This window comes from Octopus bimaculoides, chromosome 2 (genome assembly GCF_046866305.1).
Source record: "Octopus bimaculoides isolate indiv1 chromosome 2, ASM4686630v1, whole genome shotgun sequence".
NCBI lineage: Eukaryota > Metazoa > Mollusca > Cephalopoda > Octopoda > Octopodidae > Octopus > Octopus bimaculoides.
The window spans coordinates 123,538,904-123,555,735 of NC_142929.1; the positions used below are offsets into that span (position 1 = coordinate 123,538,904).

Genomic DNA, 16,832 nt, shown 5'->3' on the forward strand with positions numbered 1-16,832 from the left:
GTAAGGTATTAGACTACCCACTCAGATGTTAGAAGTTCAGATCAGCATCTCATATTCAATATTTCATTGTTTCTGTGAAGGAGACTCAACAGTATCCACTTTAGTTTCTTTAACTCTCAGAAATATGTACCGGATCATATAGGAGCAGTCTTAGACTTTGTTCCTACATGATGAAGGCAATAGGAAGTTACTCAAGTTTAGAATAAGAAGCTAATGAAAATATAGCAAAGCATGTATTTCATTTAAAATATGATAGATTTATCAGTGCTGAACATTGCAGAACTAGAACTAAGTTCTGAAAGAGAGAGAGAGAGAGAACTAAGTTTATGAATAAGTCTTGATTCTCAAAAAAAGTGGATTCATCTCAATTACACTTAAAAACTCGTGATATTGTACCATGAGGCAAGAAATCAATATATTAGTAATATATATTGATTTAATTGGAAATCTCAAATCACTGCTAGCTATTGTCATTATCACTGTTTTCTCAAGACATTGTCTTATTTAGTTTAAGTTTATTTAAATTATATTTTAAATATAGTTTTAATTAACTTAATTCAAGATTAAAATTAAATTTCATCTTTTTTCCTTGATTTTTGTTAATTTTCCCAAATGGGTTCGAGATTAACAAGAACCCTACTGCCACAGTTAATGGAATGCTATATTGCAAAACTGAGAGGAAATACACACAAAAATGTTAATGTTTTTGATCTAATCAAACATGCTGGATTAATTGACTATCTGGTTAAATGACCTTTTAGTTTGTTAAATTATAATCATTTTAAAACAAATCTTGAAGCAAAAAAACAAACAAACAAACTAAAATGTTTCTTTCATTTCATCTTAAAATAAACATAAAATAAAAGTATAAAAAATACATTTAAAAAATTTGAAGTCTTTGGTGCAAAAATTGAACAGCAAAGGTTTAAAGTGAATTATATTATCAGATATTTTTATCTTTTGACTTTAGATATTTCTCAATGCACTTTAACAAAGGAAACAAAACAAAAAACAAGGGGGGAAAAACAAACAGAACACTCCCTAAAAATACTGATGTCTTTTGAAAAAAAATTTACACAGATCTAGCAGAATACATTTCATTTCTTAAATAGATAGTTCTCTCCCTTCATCAGAAGAGTCTTCTGCAAAAATTTGTTTGGTTGATACAAAAAGGTAGATAAAACAGATCATGTTTAAATCGCCATAAAAAATTAGTATTGAGATATCTTTAAATACCCATTACTATAGTTTCTTTGGAATTCCATCAACAATTTAATGGTCAAAGAATATAGAAAAAAGATATCTTGTGTGAGGTTGACAATAAATGCAGCTTATCACAAAAAAAAAAAAACATTTGCTATTGCTACCCCTGATCAATCAGTAGAGTGATGGTTTGAAGGACAGTGAGGAGGAGGAGGAGGCAAACTAGTTGTTCCACTTGAAGCTTGTAGTTCCGTTAGCTTGGCAGGAATCTTTACCACACTGATTAATTCATGGAACAATCTAGTTTGGGTTTGCAGTATCAATTCAAGACTCAGACCATTTTTAATATCTGAATTAATGATTCCTTAAGCAACCTCATAGTATCCTGAAATATGCTTATTTTTCGATACATTACGGGGATAGATTATTAAAAAATAATTCCAATATTGACCTTTATCTGAAATTAACTTGACAGATAAAAGTAGATCATAATGTCAAAGCACTCTCTGAACCCCTTGTCAGTTAAGAAATCTAAGCCCTGACCACACTGGAGCTTAGGTTAAGGGTCCAATATATCAGTTTAAATGTTAGTTAAGCTGAAGAGTGAGAAAAGGCTTATATAAAATCAAATTAATTATTATTCTGTCAGCGACTTATCAAGTTGGACTCAGTGACTGTACATCTTAGTGAAGCAGTTGATTGATTATTAATCAACAACATCATGTTTCCCAATGTGGCAATAAACAAGGCTCTGTTCTCAAGTGAGAAGCACCTGAATTGATGTTCATCAATGGTTCTCAATTTTAAAAAAAAAACTTGAAATGAACCAGAACAAAACAAAGAAATAATCACAACATTAGGATTATTTCCAAAATATTTCAGAAAGAAAGAAAATCAATAAATATATTGCTCAGGTCTTCCACCTCACTGTATTACTTTACCTCTCACTTTACAGACAAGGGTAAATATTTTAGCCGTTTTCTTCTTTTTCTTCTTCTTCGCAATACCAAATAAGTATAGCAGGTAAAAACTGGTCATAACTTTCAAAGCAGATCATTTCTTCCAGAAATTATTAAAAAAAAAAAAAAAATTCCTCCATTTGGCTGAAGGTAATTTTACAAAATATATTCAGCCTTAGCAGATGTTTTACAGAAATTGTGTTAAACTGTTTTAGCAAATGGAGAAAACGGGTTAAACTATAAAATATTCTGCTAAATTATCATCTTTTGATACATTATAATAATTCCTTGAAATTTGCTCAATGCTTGAAGAAGTATATTTGTATGAGTGTGTGTTTAAAAATTATGAATCAATTGTGTCATCTAAAGATGCAGCCACTTTATGTAACATGAGCTGAATTTCGTCAAATGCTGCTTCAACTTCTGCTGCAGTTCGTGCAGGACGTTCTGTGGGAGAGACAGAGAGAAAATATATAGATAAATTATAAATGTTCAATTTAAAATGAAATAATAAGCATAAACAGGCCAGTAATTATAAGATGAAATGACATCAAGGTATATTAAGTTGATGTTTTTAATGGCAAAATGAATATGAAACACGATTATAATGGTAATATGAATAGATTTGTTATTTTTTCATGTGAGTGTGTGGTGTCTCTTGGTCTGTAAGTCTTCTGTATGTCATGCTGTTTTGGAGACAGTTAATTTGCTGAAGATTTAGCTGATTTTAATTAGCTAAAATTTCCTCAAAATTCTTCAATAACCACTACCAGAGTGATTTAATCAATGAAAAAGCAAGATTGATAACAACACAAAGCAAGCTTCTATTCTGCACCTGCACAATAAAAATACTACATGACAGAATAACAGCAATGTCAAGACAGGTTTTGTATATCTGAATAGAAATAATGCATGTTACTCAAACGTTTGACTAGTATATTTCAACTGAGATAGCAAATGAAGGCCATTGGAATGGTAATAGCTGTAACAAGGCCAAAACAATTGATCACAGAGCTGTAATTTATGAAAATATTGTCCTCATGAGCTTCCTCTCACAGTGAGACCAAATAATAAGTGATTGTTCATCTCTTTGTTTAATATCCATCTTTCCATGCTAGCATGGGTTGGACACAGACTTATTTTAAACAGAATTTTACAGCCAGATGCTCTTACTGTCAACAACCCTTACCTGTTGAAAAACAGGTAATAATGCCACCAAAGAATATAAACACACACACACATTAGTTTCCTACAATTTCTGTCTACCAATTCACTCACAATCCAATACTCTAGTAATTATTGAAGGACTGTCAACTTTGCACTGTTGTGTAAATAAATACGTTGTGATTGGCACAATTTTGTTTACATTTTTATAAGTAGCTTTCAACTATTTTATTTCAGCAGTGAAAGAGAGATGAGCAAATCTCTCATTTAATAGCAATGAAATTAGTTGGTGTCAATGTGAAAGCCTGTAGAAAAGAAACACATGTGTGCGTGTGCACACACACACACACACACACATTTCCACTGTTTCTGTCTGCTAAATTTCATGCAGAAGATAATGATCAGACTGAGGTTATAGTAGAAGACACTTGCTTAAGGTGCCATGCAGTAGACTGGAACCCTAAACGAAGTTGCAAAGTTCACTAAGTAACCACACATCCAAGCCTATACCTGTTTGATTGCATATTTATATATAACTAGCAGAAATACCCGGCTTTGCCCGGGTTAAAGAGAATAATGAAATCTAAAAACGCCGTCTAGACTACGCAACCCTCAACTGTTAGTAGCTACGATACCATATTTCTACCTTAATAACTCTCCAATCCATGTCAGCATGGAACATAGACATTAAGTGGAATGCCAGTCTCTCATCTAGGAGGGCCTTGAAATCAATGTTACCAACTGGGGACCATGTGTGTCGCAGTGATAATAAAAAGACCCAAAGGAGGTCTGCAACGAAATAATTTTACTCAACACTTTGCAAGTGAATCAGTGGAGGCAAAGATGTGTCTCATTTACTTGACAATTTATGCACCACATTGCAGAAATCACAATGTAAGTATATCTGAAAGGGTAGTCTAACACTGTTGTACCGTTGAATTACAAATAATGCTCATCTGTTATGTTCGGGTTAAAATTTCATCAACATCAAAAATATATGAATTTTCATGGGAGTTATGGCCGTTATACATAGAATATAATTTCCAAATTTCATAAAGATCCATTCAGTACTTTTGACGTAGTTTTGGATAAGAAAACAAATGACTAATGTGTGTGTTTGTGTGCATGTGTTTGTGTGTGATGGGTGTATATATGTATAGATATCTGTATGCATGTATATATATGTATATATGTGTACATATTACATGTACATCTATATATATATATACATCTACACATATGTATACATATACATGTATGCATATAGATCTATATCTATATATATCTATGCATATACGTGTACATATACATGTATATGTATACATATACATCTCTTTCTCTCTTTCTCTCTCTCTGAAAGTATCTGTCATTACAGTATCGAAATGTGATTGTTTCAGTTAGTAGAATAGTTTCATTTTTAAAGTGAAAGTATTTGACATGAGTGTTTTTGTTTCACTTTTGACACGTAATACTTAAATAGTGGAGGCGATATTATGTTGCCGTGGGCTCGAACTCTGCAAGAATTAAAAATTTTTTTTGACTAAAACACAACTGGAACCCTAAGTAAGGCATCTGTAAAATTTGAATGAAATTGGTTGCATAGTTCTCGAGTTTTAGGGATTCACACACACAGACAGACACACATTCTCATTTTTATATATATAGATAACATTGGCTTTTCATCAGTCTAACCAATAGCCAGTTTGGGGAAGAATAGTTGACTGGATTAACCTTAGTGAAGAATAAGGCAGGTAATAAGGGCCTGTGAGGAACTTCTTACCACAGTAAAGAAATATAAGCTTAGGTGGTTTGGGCATGTCACCTGCTCATCAGGGATGGTCAAAACGATCCTTCAGGGAACAGTCAAAGGTGGCAGACACAGAGAAAGAGGTGGGAAAACAGCATCTGTGAGTGGACAGGTCTAAAGTTGAGAGACTCAGGGTGAGAGGTAGAAGACAGAGATGGATGGAGGGATCTGGTGCCCCAACAGTCAGCCAGACTACAGGATAAGTAAAATGTAAATTACTGGTACTTATTTTATGATACTGGAAGGCTGAAATTTAAAATCACCCATGGGTGAATCTGAACTTAGTAACCACGGTAAGTAAACTTCCTAAACACATTTAGTCTAGTGCTTCATTATCTTGACCATTTCCAATGGAAGGTAAACTTTTTTAAATATTTACATCAGCTTTGTGTGTGTGTGTGTGTGTGTGTGTGTGTGTGTGTGTGTGTGTGTGTGTGTGTGTGTGTGTGTGTATTATAGAGTAGGAAAGATACATACTTATGTGAATGGGATCTGGAGCTTTAAGATGGATGTTTGGGGACAGAACACTTTGAACAGTTATCAAAAATGTACCACCTGAAATCACAAAAATGTTAACATAAGATTAGCTCATATGATTATATATTGAATGCATATTCCTATATAAGTGGTAAATTTATAGAATTTCATGTAACACTTTAAGAGCTAGTTTGAATCAGTTGGTCAGTTAGTTGGTTGATCACCTTAACTGTCTGCCTCTCACTTTTTTTTAATATAGCAAAATGAGAGAGATCAAAGCTTGTCTGCAACTAGTATAATATCCGTAACTTAAAGTTACAGATCATCATCATCATCATCATCACTGTTTAACGTCCGCTTTCCATGCTAGCATGGGTTGAACGATTTGACTGAGGACTGGTGAATCAGATGGCTACACCAGGCTCCAATCTGATTTGGCAGAGTTTCTACAGCTGGATGCCCTTCCTAACACCAACCACTCCGAGAGTGTAGTGGGTGCTTTTACATGCCACCGGCATGAAGGCCAGTCACACGGTACTGGCAAAATGGTGTATTTTACGTGCCACCTGCACAGGAGCCAGTCCAGCGGCACTGGCAACGATCTCGCTCAAATGTCTTTACACGTGCCAGGAAGGCGATGATGGGCATAGGTGCCATCTTGATTTCGCTTGCCCCAACAGGTCTTCGCAAGTCGAGTTTTGTGTCCAATGAAAAACGACATTATTATACTAAAACTTTTCTAAAATACTGATTACATTGAAAATTAACAGAAACAAATTAGTCTATTTGTTAAAAACATAGTCATGAAAAGAGTAAATACTGTGCTTGAATATGAAAAAATTCATCTATAATTTCAAAATTATATTTTTGTTATAGAAATACTCACTGGAGAAAATTTTGATATCATCAAATATGGCAACATTCATTTTACTATCTTTACACGGGAGTAGCTGTGATCTGATACAGCCACCAATTGTGGCACCTGTAATGAAGAAAGAAAGCAGAAAAAAACTTATTACATAGTGGAGCTTTATTTAGTTCTAGAATAGCTGAATTATAATAACTGCCCACGACCTTTTACAGGGCCTCTAAGACTAATGGGAGGGAGGGAAATATCCTCAAACCAAATAGTCTGAATGTTTTCAATAGAGTGGATTCTACTGAAGAAATTGAAGGTGCCATATCAAAGCATTAATCCTTTAGTATTCAGATTACTTTATGAAATGTAATCCTTATTTATTCATATTGTTTAGAATTAATCATGCATTATCTTGTAGCTTTGATATTTTTACTTGATCTGATTGCATATGTTTTCAATGATATTATAGGATAGGTGTGAGAAACTGGAATTGGCTGGTTTAAACATGAAATAGTCAGAATATTTTGGCTGGATATGGCTGGTTTAAATACTAAAGGGTTAAAGCAGGCAACAGATTAAGTCCATAACTTTCAGTGCTGGCTTTAACCAGTTCTCATAACCATCTCCTGAAATATTGATTTCTAACATAGGTACATGATCAGGACAGGGACATAGTTGATTAAATCAACTCCATTACTGGAAGATGAAAAGCAAATTTGCTAATGATGAAATTTGAACTAAGAATGGAAAAAAAACCACTACTGTGGAATTTAGTTTGATGCTCTACCGATTCTGCCAGCCAACTCCTGAATCATTCACAATAGAAAAACTTACCATTAACTATGATTTCTAACATATCTGAATTACCAGCTGACTGCACAATGAAACGAGGCAAGCGAGATCCTTCTTCAGCTTCAGTGATTGGAGGTTTCTTCCAAAGCAATGGATATTCTGTTGAATTATAAATGTAAAAGATATTCTATAGGATCAAAAATAGAAAGGTTGTACTTAAATATAAGGCTTCATTTGTAAGGCAGGAGATGTATAGTTTGATTTCTATTATTGGGTCCATTGTTATTTTATAAACTTAAATTGTTTATAAATATACAATGTCTGATGGTGCCCATGAAGATGTCCAAGTATCACACAAGGTATGGCTGTCCTGTACATAGTAAGGTGAACATGGAATAGTTATCTCTATTCATCATTAGAACCAGTGTATGAATAGAATTGTAAGAGAAAACCAAAAGCTTTTAATGCCAGAGCATTGTTGACGCCAGTGTTACCTGACTAGCCCCTGTGCTAGTGGCACATTAAAAGCACCCATTACACTCTAGGAGTGGGTGGTGTTAGGAAGGGCATCCAGCTGTAGAAACCTTGCCAGATCAGATTGGAGTCTGGTGCAGTCATCTTGTTCACCAGTCCTCAGTCAAACTGTCCAACCCATGCCAACATGGAAAGCAGATGTTAAACAATTATGATGATGTATGTATGTATATCACTTTTAAGTTATAACTACAGATTTTCTATAAAATTTAGAACCAACACTAAAAGTTGTGACATTTCGTATACGAATATGCCTATGTAAATGCAAACGCATTGTTTACATAGATGTATTCATATATGAAATCCCATAACTTTCAGTGCTGGCTTTAAATTCTATAGCAAATCTGTAGAGATAACTTAAAGTGATTATATCACACTGCTAAGTATTTCCATCATTTCTGTCAGCTTAATGACTCACCTTTCTCCACTATTGATTATTTGTCAATTTAACTACAACTTACATTAACTGGAAAAAAAAACAGGATGTCATTTAGTAAAGTTAACAGGAAAGAAAAATGAAGATTAACCTTTAATTTTCAGAGCTCCTAAATGCATCAGCATGTGTCGGACTTGATCTATATTTGGAAGCTACAAGAAATTGAAAAAAAAAAAAAAAAAAAAATAGCATGTTAGAATTTACCTGTGCCTCATTTGTGGCAAAAATGCTTGGATGACAACAACAACTAACTTAGATGTGGCTACATTTGTAACATGATTTGAAGCAATGGTGTATGAGGATGTGGCTTCAATTAAGGATCTACTTAGATATGAGCATTGTATCATTATTCAAAGCTAAATTAAACAGACTTGTGATCAAAAGCATTCCAGGCATCTTTCATCTAATGCTACATCAGTCGCTGTGACCTTAGATATTAGCCTGCTTAAAATGATAGGGTGGATTTAAAGAAAATTTGGATGATGTTTCTAATGATTGATTGACTATAAAGAGGCTCTTTTGATAGAGAATCTAGTTATGTTACTCTGTTATAGCCTAGAAAATCTAACTCATGTTCTTCAAATTCAACCAGTAAGTATGAATATGCAAGACTTTTCTAAAATTCAGCATCTAACTTTTTACTTTTGTTGTTCTAAATCCAAATAGTGAGCTAGTTTCTATGCTAGAGTCTAATTCCAAAATTAGCCCTTTCTTTATAGGAAAGATTCAGAAAATTAAAAAGAGATATACATATATCTATACATACAAAGGAAATAAAGAAACAAATAATTACCAGAGTTTTTAAGTCCGATTCTTTCATTTCTAAAAATTTTTTATACGTATTAAAACCCTTTTGCACAACCCTGTTAGCAAACTCTTCTGAAAAGCACATCTGTTCAAGTTCAGTGAAAATCCGTTTTTCAGCGCCATATAAATTGATGCCCTGAAAACAGATGCAGCTTCCCCCGTGGTTGTCAATGATTAGAAGCTGCCAAAAACGGGAGCTGTCGGAGAAGCCATCAAAGATCTGAGCTTTTCCTGAATTGAATGGAAAATGAAAAATATATCAAACATGTGGATGGTTTTACTTTATAATTTATTTACAAAAGTGTGTTACATTTTTCACAGATAATGCTGATTTACTAGATAACAAAGAAGTCTTGTCTCACTAAAGGATAATAATGGTCCTATAGCAGGATTATTCAACAATCACCTGATGTTGCAATTTGCTAAAATATTACCCACATAATCAACAAAATTTGGCCATTCATGACTTCACATGAAACTGGCTCCAACAACAGTACCATCTTTTTGCACCTTCCTCTTTAAGCCTATCTAGCAGTATAAATTCAGCGCACTACAAAATAGAGAGCATTGAGAGACAGCTTAGCATTTAACATGTGAGACAGTGAAGAGGAGAGACATCAGACTGGACATAGGAGACGGTAGAAGAGCAGCAGCTGACAACACAAGCTAATGAACAATAGGTAACTGTAACACAATAACCAGCAGTCAACCTTTTGACTGCTGCTTCAGCCACATCAACCCAAAAACTATTATCTCCGAACTCTCATGACATTTTGTCATTCATAGTAACAACAATATTTGTTTTTGTATATGAAAAAAATAAAAAAATTTGTGTATCAAAAATTGCAACAGACTTCAGTCTTCCACATATAGTTCTTATATTGTGATATGAAGATGTTAGAAACATGAAATTGTTACGATCAAGTTAATAGCAAAGTTCCACCATTTTCTTTTATTTTCTTTTTTTACTACTTTCAGTTTTTTATTTGTGACCATCTTGGGGGAACTACCTTTGAAGTTTTTAATTGTTTATGTACAAATCCAAGTATTTTGTCAAGTATTTACTTTATCAATTCTGGAAGAAAAAAGGCAAAACTGACCTGAATGGAATTTTAACACAGAATATAAAGGGGATATGTGTGTGTGTGTATACGTTTACAGTCTTCCTTGATAATCCTTCTTGGTAGCATATCATCATCATTGTCATCATCATCATCATCATCATTTTAACACCCACTTTTTAATCATGCATGGGTTGCATGGAGTTTATTGGGACAGATTTTTTACTGTTGGATGCCTTTCCTGTCACCAACCTTCACATGTTTCCAAGCAAGTTAATATTTCCTCCATGGTAAAACATGGAAGACTAGAAACTAACAACCTAGCTTCTATGAAGATAATGCTCATTTACAACCATCACATGCTATCTAAACAAGGGTACATACAAACATATACATATATAAGTATTACATTCCTTATCACGTTATGTATGTGTGTGTGTGAGTGTATGCATGTATGCGTATGTATATATATATGAATGTTAAACGATGATGATGATGATGTATGCATGTATGATGAGATTCTTTCAGTTTCTGTTTCCCAAATCCCCTCATTAGGGGCCAAGCAGTGGAATTGAACTGAAGACAACAAGGTTGGAAAACAAGCTTCTTAACCACATAGTCATAACTACATCTATCTAAACTAAAATTCTGTTTAAGATCTCTCTAATCACGCTTCTTTGGCAATATCCTGCCACTTATATTATGAGCTTCAAACCTCAAGGGTATGCCCTGGCACTTGCTGCCATCTGTATATCTCTCTTCCTTTACTTGACCATCCCATTTATATTCTGATCCCTGCCCCTTGTGAGCATGCCTGGCACTTTGCCACCATCTCTATCCTGCTGTCTTTCACTTTCTCTCTCCTTCTCCTGCACTTCCCTCAGGTTGGGTAACCATATATCTCCTTTGCGGCAGCACACCGGTTTCTATCCTCATTCCTGATCTCTCTCTCTCTCTCTCTCTCTTTCTCTGTCTTTGGCTGGGTAACCTTGTACCTCCTCTACAGCAAGACACTCATTTCCGTCTCTCTGTTTCACTATAACCCTTCATCATCTGGCACAAGATTACCTCTTTCAATGACCCCTCCCCTCTCAAAAGATTTTGTTTTTGTCTTGCAAGGTACTTGGTGACCCTGTCAGTGCAGGTGCCACTTAAAAAGCATCCAGTCCATGCTGTAAAGTGATCGGCGTGTGGCAGAGAATCCAGCTGTAAAAACTTTGCCAAAACTGATCTCATCTGTGCTTGTGCCACGTATAAAGCACTGAGTCCACTCTGCTGAGTATTTGGTGTTAGGAAGGGCATCCAGCTGTAAAAATCCTGCCAAAACAGTTCCAGAAGTCTGGTGCCTGGTTCTTGTCAAACTGTCCCTACCATGCCAGCACGAAAAGCAGATGTTAAACAATAATGATATCATTAATCTAATTAATCTCAGATCAATCCTTCGTGATTAAAAATTTGATAAAACTTTTCCCAAATGATTCTAAAATTGATTTAAGTTTTTAAAACATTATTACTCTTTTGATTATTAATATAATTTATCTTATTACTCACCTGGGTCCTTAGGGTCACTACTACCTTCTGATTTACAGGCAAAATGAACTACAGTTGACCAGGGGCCTCTGTAAAAGATAAATAATACATATCAATATATAAAAATATAGCTACATACACACACTAAAGGCTGAACCTCATGGAAGAGGTGACGAAGACTACAACAAAAGACGAGAAACTGTGCTGAAAATATTTGTCCAGCTTATGTTATGCATGGAAAAGTAGACATAAATTGATACTGATGATCATCACGATAATTACAATTTAATAATTGTAATTCCAAGAGTGGTGTCAGTGGATAAGTTACCATTTGTGTCATGTGCTCAGTATATTAGCAGAACATATTAACTATATAGTCCTATCAAGAAGTGACACCAAACCTTAGAATTATCTAATCAGATTCTATCAAAGATGTTTAGTTGTTATTATCTCTTGTAGCTAAATGGAACATTATTTATTGATGCTATGAAGCTATTGCAAGAATAGTCAACCCAAGTTTTGTTTCCTCGAGTTTAGGCCATTTGGGTCTTGTATGATGTTAATAAATTGACTGTAGCTGGCTCTGGCTTTGCCAGTTCCTGTCAAGCTGTCTAACCTGCGCTAGCATGGAAACACTAAACACTAAATGTTGATGATGATGATGATAATGATGCCATTCTCAATTTTGATCACGATGGACATTTGAATGCCGCCACATTCAGTGTCCAAGCAATTATAGGTAATAATACAAGAGAACCAAAGCTCACAAATCAAAGATCAAAACTGACATATGCCACACTACTAATATGATTATTAGTTGACATATAAAGGTGATGAGCTCACGGAATTGTTAGCATGCTGGAAAAAATGCTTAGTGGCATTTCATCTATCTTTACATTCTGAGTTCAAATTCTGCCAAGGTTGACTTAGCTTTTCATCAGTCAAATAAACACCAGTTAAGTACTGGGGTTGATGTAATGACTGCCTTTTCTCTTCCAAAATTTCAGATCTTGTGCCTAGTGCAGAAAAGATTATTAGTTGACATATAAGTAGAGCTGCACAGTGCTTCTCAAACTATCTGATGTGGCGTACCAGCAGTTATTTTTTCCAATGTGCCAGGGACCAGTAATATTTCTTAGTAATATTAATTTATACTAGAAACAATATATATAATGAATATAATAAAAGTTGACAATTTTTTTTATCTTATATTTATTTTATAAACAAATAATACAATATTACATAAGCATTTTATAATGTTTCTTTCTTTTCTGGAAACTTGTTGCGTACCAGCAGCTGATGGCTCATGGACTGGCACCACTCCACAGACTGGAACCGGTCCATGGACCACCACTTGGAGTAGCAGTGGTGTAGCACGCTCTGGTGCAAGTATTCTGGTTTAAGGAAGAGAATTTCTTGTCTTCTTCTCACCAGTTGCAGAGACACTGACAAGAGACAAGCATTGCTCTTTCTACCTCTGCCTTAAAAAAAAAATCTAGTTCAATGCCTAAGAATAATTTTAAAATGCTACTGATCAATAATTTTATATTCAGAAATGTTCAGAGCAACAAATATTGTTATAAAAAATACCAGTCAATTCCCATTTCATTATGGTGAAACATTTCAACTTACTCAATTGTATAGCCTTTCCGTAGTTCAAAATTTTTGACCATATTTGGACTGTCCCTGAAAAATATTAGAAATATTCTGTACTTATTACAAAAAAGAGAGTAAACTAGAGATGTTGCATCACAAAACAAATCAGAAAATTCATGACACACAAGATATGTTTCAGTTCAGTAAATAAAATATTGACCAAAGTTTGTTCTTTGTTCAGAACTGCAGTGACATAAAAAGAACCACAATATCAAGAGTTTTAAAAAAATGAAACTACACTTATCTAAAACTGTTTTAATGCAATAATAGTAAATCTAACTGAGAAAGATGGATCTGGGTTCATAAGGCGTCATGTTTGAAGCTGAAACTTATATAACTCATAAACACACTCATACAGGAATAATTTTTTATTTGTTTTTACTGCATGTATGAGAGCTGCTTTTATCATGTAGTATTATTATACATATTTTGGTACAGAATTTATCAGGAAAGTCATGATTAAATGAACAATTTTACTTCATAGAATCACAAAACTGATCACTGTTGAGTTCAGTAAATAAAATATGGATAAAAGTTTGTTCTGCTTTGTTCGTGGCATAAAAGAGTCACAATATCAAGGGATAAAAAAAAAATGAAAATTTCATTTGGCAAACTGTTAATAATGGTGAATCTGATGGAGAATTGGATTATGGTTGCTTAAGGTGTACTTTCAACAACAATCCTATAACTTATACACAGAAGAAATATGTTTTAATCAGTCATCTGCTACCAATGTGCAAAAGAGATATATTTATGGAGTTGGTTAATACTCAGGTAGGTTTCTATACACAGTTGCTACACAGCATATTTACCTGAAGTCCTATGATCTAAAAGAAAGCAATTTAATAATATACATAAAAACAGAACAAAGAAGTCTCTTATCAGAATTCTGGGATGTTAGGGAAAATGTTAGAACTTTTTACAACACAATGTAATTTAGTTGTATTTGGTTAGACTAGCAATAAATAGAATGGATTAGGCTCAATCAAAGAAGTAAATTTCTTTTAAAATATAACAATTTTGAAAATTTAGCAAGTATAGACAGATGTTAAAAAAAGTAAGTAAATAAATGCAGAACTATTTGGTTTGGAAAGGTTTCAATTATTGGAATGAATGTAAAAAAATTAAACAATAAAATACATTTAAATTGAATAACTTTAATAAAAATCTGATATCTACCATTTCTCAATAAAATTATTTTGGTTTGGTATGAAATTAGGGTAATTATTCAATAAATTTGATTAAAAAGAAAATTCTTTCTGTTTTCTAAATTTCATCTAGGTCAAAACTTTTAAAGGTGTTTTTAGGTGCTGTATGGAATGTATATATGTATATATACAGACACACACACAAATACATATGTATGTGTTTATACATATATATATATATATATATATATATATATATATATATATATATATATATATATTTATATATATATATGACTATGTATATGTGTGTGTATATAAATGTATGTGTATGCAATTTTGAATTTGATATATTTAACTAAGCAAGTGAGATATTTTAAATAGGTAAAATGTTACAATTAAAACATACATGGATATGACAACAATAATTGAAAGATTTTACTGTACAATAACAATGAATCTCCATGTCAAACAGAAAACTGGGATGACAAATGACAAACTTTTGAAAAGAAATGTTGCATCATGACATAAAAAAAAAAAACAGGATGTTTGTATTCAGAGATGACAACACCAAAAATAGGCATGCACCATTTGAATAACATTATATAGACAACAAAAAACATGAATTTTATTCTCTATATGTAGATAAGCTGCCAAATCCACCTGCATATCAATAAGCTGCCTATTTCATTCACATGCTGGATTCATTTACATTGATATAAAGTGCTTGTCTCATCTACATAAAAATGGGTAGAATAATTCACCTGCAATTCACCTATATAAGAGATAAGCTACATAATCCACCCACATAAAGAGGGAGAAACAGTTCCTTAGAATTCTCCTGCAATATTGTACTGATTAAAATAAAGAAGATTTAAAATCTTTAGTGAAGTCTAATATAATTGAAGGTGAATTAAGGTAGTCATAAGATTATTAGTAAAGAACTAACAGATGTATGTCTATTTAAATAATTATTTCCATTTACCCTCTCTTTTAAAATGCATTACTTACACACACATGTGTAATAAAGGTGCCCCTAGGCAGTTGTTCTGTTTGCCAGAAATAGCAAACAAATCTCTCTTAAATCCAAACAGCTGTCTTAAAATGTATAATTAAAAAAAAAAGGATAGGGTGGTCATAACTGGCATGTCTTTCATCATAGGTCTACTCAGCCAAGACACATCTTTATCAACAACACACATCATCATCTTTCTACAACTTAATTATTTATTTCTCAATCTATTTCTAATTATTCTAACACTATCAAGCTGCTGCCCAAAACTTTATTCTGAATCACACATGATGTGACATAAATAAATCATTAGAAGAACTACATCAAAGTCTGCTTGATAAAGACATGTTTTATCATAAACAGCCCTAAATATAAGGAGAAAAAGTAGAAGTAAAAAGAATAGGTGATGCTTAGTCTCTTAACTTTTTGTGTCATTAGGGCACTACTAAAGATTTAATCTTTATGTTCTGATACAAAGAATGATGTACTGGGGTAGTATTTCATTGCTTTATCCATTTTCACAGCAGGATTTAACCCCAGTACTGCAACATAACAATAATATAGAGTTCCTTATACTTACAAGGATAAATTGTACCTACTAATGGTGCCTATCATTTACATTTAGGTAGACTGAACTAGCAAGCTTCAAGTGTTAGGTGTAGAGGAAATTGTTCACAGCTCAGTTCTGGTCACAGAATACAAACCAACAAACCAGTCAAAGTATATTTTAGGTCAATGCTTAACTGACCCAGTCAGCTGTATCTCCAAAGTACAGGTGGAATATAACATACAAATAACTATGTAGGAGGTGGACAATGCAACTATTTGGGACAGAAAATCTTATCAAGTGTAGGAAAATGGACAACATTGAGAGATGGGTTAAGAAAGGAAGTTACTGATTATGTTGGACGTGGACTAAATATCAAACACTCACCTGCTGACCAAAAACAGCTAGTGTTCTCTATCATCTGTTAATAATTATAGTAAGTACTAACATTTTATAAATCAGCACCGACAATCTCGGTCACAGGTAAAGTTGGAAATATTACACTAAGAGATTTTTCATGGGAAACATCAACAATATAGGCATTAACCAAATATTTTGAGTCTAGCAAGCCACTACTTTATTTTAATTTTCCAAATAAATTAATAAGTACAAAATAAATTTTAAAAAATGAAACAAATTGGGATTTTTAGCTTTTATGCACTTCACATCATATTTGTAGCATGCATACGTTTATTTAACACTGCTCTGCAAATGAAACATTAAGTCCAAATCTATTAAGGCCTATGGCAGGGGAAATAAAAAGGGAGATCAAATGTGTTGATACTTAAATTGCTTTAGAGAAGAATTCATTTCAGTTATTCTATTAAACACAGACACATC

General features: G+C 33.3%; 1 protein-coding gene across 1 annotated transcript in view; it reads right to left on the reverse strand.

Moving 5' to 3' along the window:
- Positions 1-820: 820 nt before the first annotated feature.
- Positions 821-16,832, reverse strand: part of LOC106877910 (uncharacterized) — a 101,406-nt gene continuing 85,394 nt past the window's right edge. The window contains exons 13-20 of the mRNA XM_014926961.3: positions 13,262-13,315; positions 11,651-11,718; positions 9,025-9,269; positions 8,323-8,383; positions 7,304-7,420; positions 6,497-6,592; positions 5,611-5,688; positions 821-2,609 (exon numbers count right to left, since the gene is read on the reverse strand). Coding sequence (XP_014782447.1) covers positions 2,506-2,609; positions 5,611-5,688; positions 6,497-6,592; positions 7,304-7,420; positions 8,323-8,383; positions 9,025-9,269; positions 11,651-11,718; positions 13,262-13,315 — 823 coding nt within the window. The 3' untranslated portion in view covers positions 821-2,505. The remainder of the gene's footprint in view (positions 2,610-5,610; positions 5,689-6,496; positions 6,593-7,303; positions 7,421-8,322; positions 8,384-9,024; positions 9,270-11,650; positions 11,719-13,261; positions 13,316-16,832) is intronic.